General features: G+C 36.8%; 1 protein-coding gene across 7 annotated transcripts in view; it reads left to right on the top strand.

The window, feature by feature from the left end:
• The window catches only part of LOC135168936 (protein scalloped), a 118,525-nt gene that overhangs the window by 41,481 nt on the left and 58,374 nt on the right, over positions 1 to 18,670 (top strand). For 5 of the 7 annotated variants that reach the window (XM_064133574.1, XM_064133572.1, XM_064133575.1 and 2 more), the window contains exon 2: positions 8,616 to 8,696. The exons of the other annotated variants lie outside the window; for them this stretch is intronic. In XM_064133574.1, the coding sequence (XP_063989644.1) occupies positions 8,660 to 8,696 (37 nt within the window). In that variant the 5' untranslated portion in view covers positions 8,616 to 8,659. The remainder of the gene's footprint in view (positions 1 to 8,615; positions 8,697 to 18,670) is intronic. 7 annotated transcript variants of the gene reach the window in all.

The following is an 18,670-nucleotide window of genomic DNA, read 5'->3' on the forward strand; positions in this document are numbered from 1 at the left end:
CAGGCGAATGGCAAATGCATCATTCCTTTCCCTCTTTCATCCACGAAGAGTGTACAGAGTAGGAAAAGTACCGTGTCATGCCGCAAGGAGTATCGCACTAGTTTGCCTGGCACGCTTTTGCGTCTTGTTCGTTGTACGCACACTTGCGACATTGGCATTACTCCAAAAGTATACGAGACTCGGCGTCTCAACTACGCCTTCTTTCACTTCCATGTTTCTCGTTCACCCTCTCAGTGCAAAAGTTAGAGCTTGCTTTTCCGTCCTCCCGTTGCCTTAATTACTCGTTTCCCGTCTCTCGATCTTCCCTTGACGCTTTCGACCTAATGGAAAATAAATTCTCAACGTCAGGCCACTCCGAGGAGAAAATATTACATGTTAACGATGTCATTCTGACTTGAATAATATTTTTGCCTTCTTTATTTATAAGTTTTTGCGAATGATATTCTTTTCGATATCTCCAAGAGCTCTGAGACCTCGTGTGGTACATCAAAAGATTTAAATATTTTTTGATTTATCAATTGCCATTTTTGAAAATTTATATTTTTATAGACAATCAATTGTCTGTTTTAAAAATTTCGTGATCTTTCAATTTCATGACTGAGCAAATCATATGATCAAACGGTAAAAAATAGTTGGATGTCTCCAAATGACATTAAAACCAGAGAATAAATAAATATCCCCCGGTTTTCCCAACAATAAAAAAATCATAAAATCATTCCTATTGTTACAATTCATGGAAAACTTGATCAATAAAATGGAAATGTCTCAAAAGTTGAAAACTCGATGACTATAAAACCGTAAAACCAGAATTTCCTTCCTGAGGATAGTAAATTGAAGTAATCCAGCTCAATTTGAGGGGAGTGGGATTGAGAGAAAAAATTTAAATTCTTTTCCCCTGTCTGTAACGAATATAAACAACGGTATAAATGAAACACGACGAATCCACCGGTGAACGAGATATGGTGGTCTCGACGTTGTCGGCGGTACGTGGTTAACCACCGGCGGACAAGCGGACGAGCAAATAGGGGGAATTAAAAGTAATCACATACGTATTTACCCATCCTGATCCCTCTGGCGACATACTGTGTACAGAGAGAGGGAATGGGGGAGGGAGGAAACGAGGGGGCGGGCAACAGGGGAGGAAAAACAGAATGATTCTCTTTTCGCCGCAAAAATTCAACTGTATGTTGGGCTCTCGGTGTATACATACGTTCACCATTGATATATTGTTTTTGAAATTGGGGAAAAGCGGAAAAATTCCAATCAAACGAAACGAATATAAATACAGATAAATTGAGATAAAAAAACGTTTTCGAATTCGATTACTGAACGATGTTTGAAAATCTGTTTTAACGATAATTCAAATGAAAAGGGGCTGAATTAAATCCATTTGGTGGAATTGAATGGCTGGTGGAAACTGAATGTATAAATAATAAAAAAACAATTAAAAGATTTCTATTTGGATGAAAAAAAAAACAACAAAAATAACAAAAATTGAGATTTCTCACTGATTTCCTCGACAGCATAATGACGCAACAACAGCTGGCAATGTATCAATTTCCCCCTCCTCCGGTATATTAATACACGTAATATTGACTGTCTCTTTCATACTTGTAATTGTCAATCGCACGCAGTGGCGCGGTCGCACGCACCCACCGAGCGAATAACCGAGAGTGAAGCGATTACATATCATTATTCCGCGTGGCTGATCTCCAGCCTGCGAGCAACCCCCGGCGACGCACGTCGACTGCATTATCATGTACTCACTGGCTAGTTCAACACATACACACAACGTAGACAATATTAAATCGTGTACAGTATTGTACAGTGACGTTGACCAGCGCCATTTGTATGTCCAGCGAGTGTCCTCCCGCAATTATTCGACGCCCATGCATATGCGTAATGTTTCGCTTGCATTCTCTGAATTCACTAATTAAATCACTCCCTTTTTCTCCCACACCGATTGTCGGGGGTCCATTTGAAACGCCAATGGAAACCAATTGTCGATTGTTTCGGTTTATTCGCATGTTTTACCACAGATGTTTGGCTCACTCGATTACGTAAAAATGAGGGAATAATTGGGACTGATCGCTTGCCTTTCCGATAATTCATTCAATTTGATATTTCAATATATCGAGTGATTGTGTTGAGTGGACAATGGGAAATATTTAAAGCATTTTTTTCTGTTTGATTACTTATTATTTCGATGAATTCATCGTTGAAAATTTTGTTGCAATTTTTCAGTTCAAATATCTCCTGCAAATTATCAGATGGAAATCCTTTTGTAAAAAGGACATACACCTCAAATCTCGAATCGAATCGAACATATCGAAATTCCGTAACACTTATTCGTGATTGGTAGATACATTCACAGCGGCAAAATTTGAATTTCACAAGTACACAAGTATCAAGTAAATCAAGTCAAAGGATGAGTTAATTAGTAGAAAATAAAAACTTTGTTAGAAAATGGAAATGAAACAAGTTACTCATCAAATGTAAATATCTATATCTTATGGAAACTCCTGTATTTTCCAAGTCGTCTTACAGCTTCAAGACATTTAAAATTTTGCATGTTGCCTACAAGTGAGAAATAGATCAGCTGTGAATATATCAACAATTTTTAAAGATCCATGTTTACGAAATGATGACGTGTTCAACGTCATACGCGATTACTTCAGGATCACTTTGGTATAATTATTTTGAATTTAAATATTACATTGACTTTTTATATCCATATAATTCAACTGCTCTACTCATACAGTAGTTAAAATAAGGTGCGCTCACCGCAAATGTGACTTAAATAAAAAATATCACAACAACTAAGATTAATCAAATCGCGCGGGGTGGCGCGCGCCTATGTCTCGTGGACAGAAATTTGGGATAAAAAATAGGAGGGGAGGACCCACGACACAACCGCTATTTAGGTCAAATTTTGTTGGAAAAATTAGATTTTGGAGGCCACTTTTTCTGATAAAACAAACCCTCGTTTAATTTCGACCTAAAATTTCCGTTCATGTATCGAAATTCAGGAAATACTCTGCATCTGACTAGTAGTAGTAAATTTCAATTTGTATAACAATGAAGACGATAACTCGTTTCAGCAATTGGCTAAAATGAAATAAAAAAATGATCTTGCGAATTTTTTATAAAAATCATTTCCTCGTTTGTTTTTTTTAAAGGAAAATTTAAATTTCTGCGACGCAATTTCCACGAATAGTCGCTAATTTTTAGTGGACATATCTGGGGGTTGTATTGGTTCAGCCCTTTCACCCTGATAGAGAGGTGGAAAATTTGTCTAAAGACACAGTGAGTTACACCGAATGACTGAAGGGGGAGTGGGATGGCGGAGAGTGTGGGAATGGTACAGTGTGGCAGATTCGGTGAGCAACAATGTAGTATCCTGCATACCGTTGGCCGGAGGCTAGAGTCACCACTATTAGATTGAGGTTCGGGTGGTTGGGCTCACCCGCCGTCGCATCGGTTTACAATATCGTAAATCGCTCGCTAACCAGTTGGCCCGCGGTATGCTAGGAATTCGACTGGTTCCACTCGGCTCTTCCCTTGTGTTATGTCCTATCCAATTCTATCCCAACCAAGCCCAACCTACCACTCTCGTTGGTACACAACGAATCCTCGGCGAATGTTCATCGAGGAAATGGGAGAGAATCCTCTCCCCCGGTGTATATTCACCCACTGTGCATGTATACAAATGATCCAATGGAGAGTACTTCGAGAGCATCGTTTGTGGGCCTTGTGTTTTCGTTGTTGTGGTGAGCTTTCAGTAATTCCTCGTAAATACACTTTCGGGGGATAGTCCATGGGGTTTTTATTGAGTTGGGGGTGTTGAATAATTAGGGGTGATTGGGGTATTCGATGAGCCCAATGTTGTTTTAAGGGGTTATTCTCATGTGAGCACTTCAAAAAATCGATTTTTTTTTATATTTTGACAGTAAAACCTATTGAAAACATGCTGTGAAAAATTCAGACCGAAATTCATAGTATTTGATAAGTTACAGCTCATAGTCGCCGACGTGTCGTAAGCGATTGTCTACCAGGCTTTCAACTTTAAACGCGTTTTTCGCGAATCATCATTTTCTGAAACGGTGAAGGTCCTACAAGAAAAAGTATTCAACCGATTGCTTTAAAATTTACATATGTTCTTCTACTCATTTATAGTTATCGTCCCTACCACAATTGTTTATTTTCGACAATATCTTCATATTTTTTTTAAACGATTTGTAATGAAAAAGAACGAGATTTTCGTGATTTTTTTTTGAAGTTCGATATTTTTTTTTGTTTTTAATGAAATTGATTATATTTGGTAGGGACGATAGCCACAGATCTACTGAATAATAATCCATTCGATTTTTTTATGTCAGACAACATGAACAGCCGCTATCACCTTGACCAGTGAACTACCTTTTTTTGTTGGGGACTACTTTGACTTTAAAAAAATATATGTTAAAAATGTAAAAAACGAAAAAAAAATTTTTTTTCGTATATTTCAAAATACAAATAAAAATATATTGAAAAATCAATATGATTGAAGTTTGTTGTCGCATAAAAAAAAAATTCCGAAAAAGTGGTCAAATATAGGCATTCACATGAGAATAACCCCTTAAGTTCACTGATCGCATCAAATTTTGTTGGTAGTATCGGAAAAGAGGCCCTCAGTGCACACACTGAAACTTTTATTGACTTAAATATGAATTTTGTCAACTGCTGTGACAATTTTCGAGAAATCAGTCGATTTTTTTCACAACCGAGGATATTTTATTCTTTTCAGTAGAAAAATTGATGTTTGATCCAACAAAAGGGAAGATCTGTCTGGGACGATATGTAATTACCGTTTGACGAAAGTGAAAAAAATGTTTATTGTGCGGATAATATTCCATTTTATAGTTGGAATTTTATGGGCTCATCGTAACTCATTTTTTTTCTTTCGACTGCAAGAACTGTTCTTCCTATTTTTTTTACCAGTTCCAGTAATTTTCAAGGAATTTGGATAGGAGAGGAAGACATTTAATATTTCAGGATTCATGTCTCCCTTGCGAGTTTTGCATTTACCTCGCTGGGTGAAAGCTCACCACAGTTTTCAGTAAATACGTCTAGTAAATACACCTTTGTCGTTGAATAATTCCGGCTTGATAGGAAAATTAATAATTAAAAGGGTTGGATTTTTTTTCCATTAGTGTATAGGGTTGAATTCATGAGGAAGCTGATCCATTCTTGTCATTCGCTAGCAAATTTTCATTGTCAAAAATTCTGTGTAGCAAGAAGAATTTTATGTTGTATAATATTCCCCGACTAATCTGATTTCTCCCAATTTCCTAGAGGATCTCGTGCTTCATCAATTTTATACCCCAATATTTCACTATTATCTTGGATAAATGCACTCTAAATATTCACTTCTCTTTGTGTACTTTCTGTTGATCAATTCAAGCGTTCAAATACGCTTGTAAACCAGTATTCCATCAAAATAACAAACGAGCGGTATAAAAAAGCGATAAAATCCGGCTTTATATCGGCAATAGGGGTTTGAAATCAAACTGCATTGGAGGTGGGTGAGAGCATTCGTTTGTATTGCGAAATCGTATGACCAAAAAAAGTCGACAGTCTCATTGACATAAAAAACGTCAACAAATGAACAATCGAGCTTTTCATGTTTCAATATTCGAGATTGTCCGGTCATAGGATATTTTCGTCTCTCTCTCTCTCGTGTTTGCTCGATGGAAATAAAATATACAGTCCATTAAAAATTCAAAAAAAAATGAGAATATAAATAATAAAAAATAGTCCGTAGGGTGGAAATGAGAAGTAAGTTGTACAGCCCTCGGGGAAAATTTCCTCCACTCACCATAATTACGGGCTTCGTTTTCGAACAATTTATATTAAAATGAAAAGCAATCTGCATTTGCAAATTGAATGCCCTCTCATCCCTTCCTACCCCCTCACCGGTGGCTCTCGTTTGGAATGGCAATGAGGGTGGCGGGAGGTTTGGCTACTGGGGTAGGTGGAGAGTGAATTGTCGTTGGGGTAAAATGAGAGGGAGGGGAAATCGAGGCGGAGGACAAACCGTGGGCGTTAATTGTCCGCTACTAATCCTTTGCCCCATTCACTGTAGATACATATCTGCCCTACACTGATGGTTATTTTTATTGGGCGAATGATGTTGTAAAGCTCATCGAGTGTTTCCCTGTATTTTCAATTTCAATTTTTATTCATTATTGCAATTAAATTTTCCATTGGGTGAGGGAATTCATTAATTCATATTATTTTCAGGGGATGGGAAATCATCAGTGAGGGTCGGTAAATGGCAGAGAATTTTTTTTTTGTATTGGACGTGTGTTTCCAAAAATGGGGTAATTGCTGAAATTGTTGTTGGCAAATTAAATCCGGGGCTGTTCAAAATTTCAGTCTCATTCTGTTCTCATTGATTATTTTTTACTGAATATCTTGTGGATTAATTTTACTCTCATCGAAGTGATAAATCTCACCACCCTATGAACATCTGCAGGGACTTCCCTCAGTGTTCCCATAAAATCCCGATAAAAATGACTTTGTCAAAAAAAAAACTGGGCAGAAGATGGGAATGGCAAAAAAAGAGGAGGAAGAAATGATAAAGCGGAAGCTGGGACGTAAACTTTTCGCTTTGGAACTTGCCCCCTCGTCGTTTTCCCTCTTATTTCGCTGAAAATCACTCTTGGTGTAATGTATTTTTTAAGGCTACAGGGAAAGAGAGAGAGAGATAGACAGCGCATTGTTCGAACATCGTCGGCCTTTCTTTTCATTTCATAGCCCGACGAAAGAGGAGAGTAAATAAAAATTATGCTCAGGGTTGGGTATAATACAGCAGATAATGCTGTGAAGTTTGATGTTGGATGGAATAATCGGGGATTGCGTGAAGATTACCAACTTCTCAACAGTCCAATTAATCCCAAGTTTATTTACTTTTATTCCACTTTAAAAAATCAACTGTAGTAATTTTATTACCATGAATGAACACTTCGTAGTTTTTCCATTATACCATGTACCATATTCATCATAAATTCAAAAATTTCACTTATAGTTCAATGTATTTTTCCTGTAAGTCCTGTTTCCGAACATTTTTAAACAAAAAAAAATGGGGGATTCCACTTTGGGAAATTTGAACAGTCAATCCGTCACAAATTTTACAAATGCAAATGCTCATCAATGATCCCCTCTTAACAAATAAATCAATGCGAAAAATAATCAATTTAAACTGAAGTAAATCGTAGCAATACCAATATCACCCCCCTCCCCCCTATCAAATTCCTGGGAATTTTCTTTCCTTCACAATGTGAATTGTTAATTGCATTGCGTTACTCTCATTGCATTGGGCAACAATTTTCCTCGAAGTGCAAAGTAACAAGCGTAGTTCACCCATTACCCATTACCAACTCAAACAGGACACGCATACCCGTTGAAGAGTCAACTATACTCGTGAAAAATAAACAATAAAAAAAAAAAATTGTTGACTTATACATGGGGACTCAACGAAGCGTCTCAAAAGTGGGTAACACTCGGTGGTTCGCAACACGAGTAACCGTAATCGGACGAAACGAGTGAGACGGCTCTGTACATTCTTACATAATTCCGTGCCGCAAAAAAAAATGAAAATACAAATGAATGAAGGGGGAGGGGGAGAAATAGATGAAAAAAATGTCAGAAATTCAGCAATGACTGGAGGGCTGCACTTTTCACGTTGTTTTTTCGCACTCTTATTTATGACTGTATGCACAACAATGATAGCTAGTTGTCTTCACGCTTTCCGAAGACTCCTAGGAGCGTGACGTATGCGCAAATTTACTCCTTTGCTAACGAAAACCATCGCCGGAGAGGTTGCCTACCCGGGTAGACGCAATCCACGAATTTTACCCGGCGATTTCACTCTTCCTTGCGATGGATAATGTGAAAGTCCCAGGACGTCCGGTGAACAATGAAATGAAATAATCCGTTGATCCTTGGAATTTTTTTAGGAAGAAATTAATTATGTAACATTTATTGATGCTTTGAGCATTCCTCTATTTCCGCTCATTGTCCATAGAGGGAATGTTCTCGAAATGAATTTTTTTTTCATTTTGAATTGTATTTTTTTATGCCACTAACACTTTTTGTTTCTATCTTTCTACAATTACAAAAGATATTATGACATGTATGTATGAGATGAATAAGGTAATAATAATTAATGATGCAGCTGGAGTAAAATATATAAGTAGAGAACTCGTATAGATAGACATAAAATTACCTTAATTAGTACATGATTAGAGTAGAGGCTTAAAAAATTATTGCACTGGATTTTTTGACAGTTCATATTTTGAGACATGTGCGACGGAGATATTTCCACTGGTGCCATTAGCAGCTCTTGTCTTGACTTGGTGTGTTTAACTTCAGATCCGTGAAACACCTGTCGCACTTGTATCGAAATACACTATTTCGCAAACATTTTACTCAACAGCCGCGATGATTCATTATGAGTCTTGGATTGTTGTTGTTCACACAGACTCGAACGAGCTGTTAATCGAGAAATGTTATTTACGTTGATGTGAAAAAATTGAGGTTCATGTATACGATACGATCCTTATGCATTATAGGTACGTCCACGTCGCTGTCGTCCTGACCTGCCCGAGAAATCCTCATGAAAGACTGGGAACTCAGTACTCAAAATAGCATCGGTATTGTTAAAATTTTTTTTTATTTATTTTGTCTTCATGATTACGTTCTGCATTTCAAATGGTGATGGGTGACAATGAATTTTGCGGGTTATTACTGTCTAGTCTGGTTTAGGCAAAAACTGTCATTGAGGATGGAGGAAAATATTTTTTTTTTATTAATTTTCTTTGTTCATTGCTTTTTTCTATTCTTTTAAATAATTTTCGTTGAGTTATTCTTAACATTAGTCTCTTGGATACTACCAAAGCCTTCTTCCACTTGTCAGGAATAAATATTATTTTTGATTCTTTTAACTTAATTACGTATAAGCCATACATTTAATTTTGAATCACTATTAGTTGGAAAAACAATTATTTATGGAATCATATGTTAATCTCTGTGCCATTTATTGAATTTCAACAAATGAAATCGCCGAAATTTTACCAATTTTGATTTTATTTTTGCGGAATATTTTGAAAGTTAATTTCTTTCTTTATCAACTAATAATAATACCCATAAAATTTCAAAAAAATATTTTAAAAATGATTAAGTTAATAGCTAAAAGTTCTCCATGAAATTCTGTCACTAGCATGATAGACCATAGTTTAGTCCCTAAGTAATTGCCCTCGATTAGCGCACCCTAATAACATCCCCAGCAAGAAAGCCCTGCGCTATTTTCGCAAATATTTATCTCATGTACCGAAACAGTTCACGATTGTGTATCATTTTCGTGGAATCCCCTGGGACTCAAGTTTTTTTTTCACCCAAAGATGCTCCTCTTCCTCGCCCTCTCTCCCGCGTCAGCCATGAATCAAAGATTTCGCAATTTTCCTAAATTGCGTAACGCGCGCTTTAATGGCTGGGTAGTTCGGAACCTAGGAGCGTGGTATGGGGGGGAGAGGCAGGGCACTCGGGGAAACCATTAATTAAGCAAAATCATAAACCGCTCGTCGGTAGTGGAGCGAGACGATGATGAGGCGCACGTTGGCAAGAAAATAGAAGAACGAGTAGAAAGGAGAGAGGAAAAAACGAGCTGTTACTTTCCCAGTTTGTCGATGAGATGAATATTGTTTTACTTCGTTCACTTCGACTGCATTATTGGCTCAATGCACCACCGAACTTCATTCCAGCTGAGATGAGTCAATAAAACTGCTATTGAACTTCATTGTGCGAGGAAAGAATAATTCAATAAAAATTACGCTGATTACATGGAGAGAGAAATTCATTGAATATTCCGTGCCTGTTCCGTAATCTGTCAGTCTAAAACAATTTTCGGTAAAAATTTCGGTAAAAAAGATGGAAAGTTCAGTGAAAAAAATAACTGAATAGTATTTTGACTGACAGATTAGGGAACAGGCACGTAATTTTGAATAATTTTTTTCCTTCCGTGTATGGAGAATGGGCCGTTGATTGGGACAATATCAGACTTTTTATATTTTATTTTCAATTTTAATAATTTCTTGACTAAAAGCTTTGACTAAAAGTTTCTCCATTCAATTAAATTCACTACACCAACAAGAATTAATTCAGCCCCTGGATTTCAAATAATCGTTGATTATTGTTTTCGGGTAATATCATCCACCCCGAACTCGTCCATTATGAACGCTCAACGACGCAAAAGCAGCGGTTAGTGTAGGAACATACTGTAACATAACTTATCCACCCTCTCTCGAGTCATCTCACTCTGGTACTCTCTCGAACCATATCGAGTTGCCCTTTCTCCTCATTTTCAACGCATCTCATACCATAACCGTGGAAAACCCGGGGAGGGAGAGATGGAGACCCATCTCGTGAAACTACTTCAGTCCCCATTCCACTGGGTAGTCGTATTCGGGTGAAATTGGTGGAGAATAGGTGGACTCTGGAGTCTGCCAGTGGAAAAGACCGGAGGAGGAGACGGAAAATGAATGGATGAACCCGTAGGGGGGTAGGGCTAAAATATAGAGATGGGGTGCAACATCCGGCGGTCGGTTTTACCCGTGTCCGAGAGAATCCCGGTACAAACAATTTTACAAAGTGGGTGTGGATGTACATATTTGTAGGTGTAAAATTTTCCCGGCTACGTGAACTTGTGTGTTGCTTCGTTCGAACTCAAAAGCCCTGGAAAAGTTACGGTGGATGTAAATATTGTAAAGTCGGGGCTAAACCAACCAGTTGGTAGAGGGTAGCTTTTATTTCGTTCAACGGTAAAAAGTTATTTACGGGAGTCTGTGGTCTGCGTGTAATTCAATTTCATGGAGATACACGAGAATTGAACACATTGGCGGGAAATACTATTATTAATTTGTTTGGGATGTTGGGGTGCGGTAAATTGGCGATGGAAAATTAAGGAATTGAAGGTGGCGTTGTTAATTGGTAGATAATGATATTGTACGGATTTTTCTTTGATGAATCAGGGGAGATAATTTGACGACACGTGACATGTAATTTTTTTGCATATGGAAACATCGGAAATTTTTACCACGATAGCTCGAAGATTTTTGACATTTTTGTCAGTTAAGAAACTGCATAATCGGAGAAAAATACAGAATTTTCTACGCACTTGAGTATCAACAACGAAACAAATTATAATAATTTCCCATCGTAAATAATAAAAACCGGAAATTGTGTTAATGAAGTTGATGAATATTAAATTTTGCTGGGAAGAATTACCATTAAATTGACGAAATGACAGTGCAACTTGGTATTCTCTCGACAATTCAGCATGAAAATTCCGATAAGAAATTTCCACTAGTACACAACGTCCATTAGTATTAATGTTTATCAGACAAGTAATGCCATAAATTCAAGAAATAATGTCACCATTATTTCATGGATTCAATCAATCTCTCTGGAGACCAAATAACATTTTCACCATTGCAACATGTTGAACATATCCAGTCAAATTGTCGAATTGAAAACTACACTGCGGCAAAGTATAAAAGATATATCTGGTTTGAGACGAGTCTCTCGTATAAAACTTGTACACTATCGTGTACTGAGAGCCGCCCCATACGATATCGAGGTCGACCGGTTCTCCAGCAGCCGTTAAGGGACATTGCGACACACAGAGGCGTTTGGCTCTGGCTATATATCCCCGTACAGTGTGTTGAACGCATTGAGAACTCCGGGAATTGCAAATAAATTATGATTAGTCGTATGTGCAGTGTTATTTGCTCAACCGATCGCACCCGGGCCCCGCCGGAGAGGGGAAAAATATTAATAACTTGGAAAATTATTATCAGTGCAGACTGACGAGGCGTGCGATGCTTGGAGGGAAATTTATGAGATAAATTCTGGGACTAGCATGGAAAAAGAGGCTCACACTCAATTTTTCTCGAACTTCAATGATAATTGTCTAGATTTTTTTAGATTTATTTCGGGGGATCTTCACTGGGCCTTCGCGAAATTACAGAGAGAAATGTTCTTTAAAAATGACATGCCGGTTCCGTACTTTGCCAGTCAGAATAGTATTCAGTAAAAATTACGCAACAGTTACCCATTTTTTTAAATGAACTTTCAGGAAAAATACGGAACGTTCAGTGAAAAAATGCGTTACTGTTCCGTAATTTTTACCGAATGTTGTTTTGGACTGACAGATTACGGAACAGGCACGTAATTTTCAATAAATTTCTCTCTCCGTGTAATTTATACAGATTTTTTTCTATTTGAGAATTGAAAAAACAATTTTAATCGATGATTGCGTTGAATGAGGAAGGAAAAATTAATGAGCTCGTTTGTTTTTTCGAGTAAATTTTTCACTGTTTACAACGAATCTATGAGCAGACGTTTTCACTCAGTGTTCAACTGAGAGATAATATTTCATTTGTTTTCTGCAGTATCTCTTCCGTATTAATTTTCATAGCCGTACGACTCGATGAATTATAAGTTTCAAATTAGTAAATCAGCAAATCAGTAAATTTATTTAAAAAAAAAATTTGTCTGACGAGTCTATTGTGTTGAATTTTCGTTAACATCAAAGAAACACTCTAAAAAGTGATGGACATTTTTTTTTCCGCAGCAAAAAACTTTATTCTTGCTGCGAGTGTTTATATCACGAAGCATTTGTCGTATCACCGTCTTAGCCCATCGAAACCACTATTTTCATCCTGCGAAAAGTTTCTTAGAGGATGAATAAAATATTCAGAACTGTTTATTCAAATGACCGGCGTCTTGCGGAAGAGTTGGCATCGGGAAAATAAAATCATCTGGTAAATAACGCGGAAGTGATAAAATACAAGGGTAGTTATTCCAAATTCTGCAATATTAAAAAAAATCAATGAATAGTCAAAAGTAATTTGACTGTTTCACCACTGCACTACTGAATTGTTCGTGAGAAAAATGATGTATCAAAAAATATCTTCTCTCCTAAAAACCGTTACTTTGCTCGATAATATTTTTCCCAGTGTACTTATCGAGATGTTCGCAAAAACAAATTAGTCATCATTGAAACCATCCCACGCGATCGCTAACTCCCTAAATACTGCAATTTAAATCGAAGAATGAACATTAGCCGGAGTTTACGGACCAATTATTCGTGATAAAAATCTCTCCCACCGATAATTGACGGTATTATGCTTTGATTCGAAAAGAAAAGAAAAAAAAATGGCATTAGTTTCTGAATTATAACTCGATAAAGATAATTTGCAATTTTCACGATTTCTCCGTCAATCTGTTTCTCACTGATTATCATAGGAATTACAGGGAAACCTAGAGGGCACATGAAACTCGCAGGCACTCGATTGAGATATTGAATTGTAATTACCCGGAGATAACGAGCGCATAAGGGACGCGGTTTACTTCACCATATTATTACTGTCATAATTGGAAAAATACTTGCTAGCATTAGCCCCTCCCCCCCTCTTCTGGCGCCTCTCGCACATTCAATTAGCTACGGTACGCGAAAATTTTCACGTACATTATTCCAATTGACGTTTGAATAAATGTATTCCTCTTAATTAAACCAGTATAAATGTTTGGATAATGTCGAATCGATTTGGCGTGATTCGACAGAATAAAAAATTAACAAAAAAAGTGAGTAAATGCATGTGCCGGTCCAACGATTCTTCCAATGGTGCGAATAAATTTTCAAATTCACATTAAAAGACATGAATCATCGGCAATCAGATTAACGATGTAAAATAGTCGATGAATAATGCTGAAATCGAAAGTCGTTAGTGTGACGGGTGCAACAGACGTGGCTACAGAGTTTATTAATAATTGAAATTTTTAAAATATTTTTTTTTGAAATATTAGAGAGTTGATAGGAAGGGATAAATACTTGTTCGAAGACAATATTTCAATGATATTTTTCAAATTTTTCTTAACTGATAATTTATTGCATTTTTCGAACAAAAAGATAGAGGATTTCCGGCTACATTTTCTTCATTTTTATTTTAAAGAATTCTCTATTTACCATAAAATTTTGAAAATTCAGACGTTAGAAAAAAAGGGAAAAGGAAGTCTTCCGAATTCAAGAATTTACATTATTTTAAATAATTAATTTATACATTATTATAACAATATTTTTGCAAACTGAGAAAAAAAACTATTGTTCATTCATTTTCCAATAAAAATGAGGCAAATCAGTGAGCTCGTCGAGTTAATACCACTCGTATGACAGATATCTGCCCCAAATAATCGATAAAACTAAAACAAATCGAAAATACTCATTGAAATTCTCCCAAAGTGAATTCAAACGTAGCGTACGCCGGAGTAATCCCAAGTAATGAAAAATAATCGGTGATCAAGAGCCCGTGAATTCAGCGTCGATTCATCCGGGCTTATGGAGTCCATTCATGGTTTCAAGGGGATGATGCAGCGATGGCAGGAAGGGAGAGAGAGAGGGAGTGAAGAACGGACGCTTGGGTCACCACGACAGGGGTGTAATCCCCTTCGAAATGTTTTCATCCCCCCCCCATCAGCAAAATTTTTTTTTCTTCTCTCCATTCATTGATTTTTAAATGTTTGAATATTTTTACTCTCATTCATCCAATAAAGAAACAAGAAATTAGGATTGACATTTATCTTCACCGTGAAACTTCAGAATGTGGGTAAAGGGGTCGCGTCTTTATACGCCACTGCAAATAGGATGACCTTAATGAATCGACACGAGACACGTTATATACGTGGAAAAGTGGTTGATCGTATGGCCAATGGAGGTACATAAACAACAGTGAAAAAGAAACCTCTCGCGTTAACGACGATAATCACTGGGTTAGCCGCTGATGCCACAAACTCATGCACATCCTCTAATCGCTCACCTACTCTCGCTGTCCATCTTCCCAGACCATTTCCCAGTCCAATTTTCCGTTAAACTTTCGCATTTCCGTTGGCTGCTGAATGATTATATGACAATGTATTATTAAAGGAAATTAATCATCTTGGAAGACGGATGTTGCGGATAATATTGATGTAAACTGAGAAAAAAAGTTATTACTCTTCTCGAGGAATTATTTTCTTGGGAGAGGAATTTATTTTTTTTCATAATGATCTGGACCTGTAACTCGATCCCAGGTGCTGTAAATATTACATTTTGAATTATGCGAGGATAAAAGACCTCTTTAATAATTATTCACTCGTAGAATTTTTCTAATTCGTTTTACAGACGGAAATTCGGTTTCGAAAAGTGATAAAAATAATAAGGTTGTGATTTATTATGATTCTGGTAATTGAACATGCTCGCAGTGAATTTTCTAAGGACATTCTCGTGCCCGGAAAAGGAGGTGAAGATGATGAGAAAAAATTCTAGTGCTGGTATTAGAAATTTTATTGAGTTAAATGTGATTATTTCGGATTATTTTTTTCATCCCAATTTCAACTAATCAAATGGTGGCATTTTCCGTCACGTGGTACAAGTAAAACGGGTTTACTTCGGATATTTTTCGAATATTTCCCTGTTTGTTGCTAAGCAATGAAAATATCCGATAAACAATTTGTACGCGTTTCAAACCCCAAAACTGTCATTACAAAAAATCAAGTTCAAAGACTTTACCTCGACATGAGCAGATTTGGAGGAGAATCCTTGGAGATTATTGATCAGAAAATTAAAAATAATGTTCCTAATAATACAGTGAAGACAAAAGCCACAATTTGGAAACAATTCTCTGCATTTTGTGCAAACAGAAAATATACGCTGGAGAAGCGACAACTACGAGTGAAAAACCATACTATATGACGTGAAATGCCACACATTTAATTGTTTGAAATTGGAATGAAAAAAATAATCCAGCCAAATACCCCTCGACCTTCAAAATTAATCGGATATTTCCCTCCAGTTTCCCTGCGTAACACCTGCAAAACTTATACCTCTCGTTGCTACGCAACGAAACTCTCGGAAAATATCCGATAATTTTGAAGGTCTTGGGGTATTACTACTGAAAATTTTCTATAAATATCTGAAAATAACAACCGGAAAATCGTCAGTTTTTCCAGTACTCTGGCTGGAATTTTTATTAAAAACAATTCCATTAAAATCATCGTAAATTTCTTCTCTTAAATCCCAGAAAAATTGACGCAATTTCCACAGAATATTCTCTCGATCCACGAACACTGGTTGACGACTATTAGAACCATTGAAAGTCTATATTTAAATATTTATAACTATATAGAGAAACAAAGTAACAATTTCATGGAAGATAAGTTGTCCCTGCAAGTATATCTCACATGTCCCGTCCGGTTCTATCGCCACCTGTGTACACGGCAGAGCTTAATGAACCATGACCACGTGATCCTCACCGAGACTGGTTACGCAACTGCGTACAGATTACCATAGCAGCCCTCCCAGTTCGAATGCTCCCCATGTGGCTGTCCAAACCCGAGATATATTCATAAAGTATTCGTAGAGTTGGTGAAGGAAATGCGATTGCATCTCCATTCGGTTGTTATGTGCTCAGGTGACTGCAGGATCACAATACAAATGCATTTACGAAAGAAGACCAGTAATTCTCCTGATACACGGCGATAAATATTCAATAAAAATGGCGTATTATTTCCGTAATTCCACACGAAGAGAATGTTTTTTTTTAATTACCTGCCTGTTCCGTACGTAATTAGCCAATCAAAACAATATTCGGTGGAAATTACGGAACATCTACGCACTTTTTCCGTGAACATTCAGGAAAAAGTTCAAAACATTCCAGAAAAAATATGGAACGTTCAGTGAAAAAATGCTATTTATTTATAATTTTGCAAGAATTTTCCTCTCCGCGCAGAGGGAAATTCTGTAATTCTCTAATTTCGAAGAACGATTATAAGAAATTTTACGGAATCATCACAAAATTCTTCCTGACACTTTGGTAATTTTTATCTGAAACGTCTGTGAAAAATTACGATAACGTGAGGTAAAATTTGCCGGTCGATTTCGTAATCGGTGAGCGAACTACGATCTCCGTATTTTTTTCTGAATATTTCTTACCGTGGCACTGAAAGCAGAATAATGAATACAAATGGATTGAATGCACGCGATGATGCATTTGTCAGTGAAAATGAAACTTTAATGTCCTTATAATGTTTTGGCTAAGTTTATCACGTGGTATTAATAGAGCTTAACTCCACCGGATTTGCGTCATTGTGGATTTATTGCTTCCGGTAGAATTTGCGGAGTACCTCCTCCACTTTTTTGTATGTGCAGCACAATTGAGGATGATAATACGATATTTAAACATTCTGAACTGTCCCGACGAATATTTACGAAATAATGACTAATAATACGAATAAAACAACGAAATATTAATAAATAATAGTAGAGATAGTTCAACCAGCCATAAATTTTCAAAACAAAACTTTTCAAAAGTTTCAATAATTTAATTATTCTGCGAAGGTGCAGTAGAAACCAGAAACGAGGTCATAAACCAGTGTCGAGTTTTTTGAGAATATCTACCAATCTAACAGAGATACCAGAATTTTTATAATAACATTGTTTAAAAGAAAGAGAAAATTCAGCCAATTCTCCAGCGAAGAATTCGAGAACATTCAAACTGAGGAATTCGTCTCGAACCTTCCAAATCCTTGGGTTGCTAATCCCATCAAAACAACCCTTGGGTATATAAAGAGATCCAAAAACAGATATACGCTCAGTCTAGAATAGTTCAACGATCAACAGTGAATACGCAATAAGCAATTCTCGATAGAATATTCGCAAATTGGAATCGGACTCAACTTATCAAAAAATTGTGTTCTCCATAATTATGAAGTTGTACATCACCAATTAGAGCCTATTGCGATGATAACTAATTATCACTTTTAGTTATTGAGATTCAAATATTTTCTCTCAAAATCCTATAGATGGATCAAAACCTACCACACGTTTAGATTCGTCTACTCAACGGACGTTTCTGACCCCCAGTTCATCTACAGCGTTGACGAACAACAGACGTTCAAGTGTTTGTAGTTATCTCTCAATTAAATATCTCAAAGAAAGCCTCAATTTTCAATCGCGTACTCTATAACTGTTTTAGTATATCACCAGCAGTGCCCGAATTGAAATTAATAAACTCTATTGTGACAAAGTTCTCTCGAAAGACGCGAGGTTACGCCTCAAATTGTTTTACAATAAATTAAATAGTACATCTCCCATCAGCTAACGTGTCTCGTGTGTTTCTTTATTCTCCCACTGATCCCAAAATCGGCACCGCAACCTCGTCTCTATCTCAAACAAACATTTATTGTAGTACTCCATTATCTCCACAAAAAATGTAATAACAAAAATTTTTCCATCTTCCCTCGATTTCGAGATATTCATAAAAAACTGATGACTACTCAAAAGTGACTGATCTCATTTCACCACATCTCCACTGAATTGTTCAACAACTCCCTGGATGACCTCCATTATCATCCCAATTTATTATTCTCGAATCCTCGTGCAGTGAGTTCTGAAAATCGATTGGTGGAATAAACCACCGCACGTCAATAGCACACAGAGAAATCAAGTGATGGTTGTTGATTCAGCTAATTGTGGGGCATTATTCCAGCTCACCCATATGCAATATACCCAGTGCTGAAACCAACGGATGACTTT

Source organism: Diachasmimorpha longicaudata, chromosome 13 (assembly GCF_034640455.1).
Source record: "Diachasmimorpha longicaudata isolate KC_UGA_2023 chromosome 13, iyDiaLong2, whole genome shotgun sequence".
Classification (NCBI taxonomy): domain Eukaryota; kingdom Metazoa; phylum Arthropoda; class Insecta; order Hymenoptera; family Braconidae; genus Diachasmimorpha; species Diachasmimorpha longicaudata.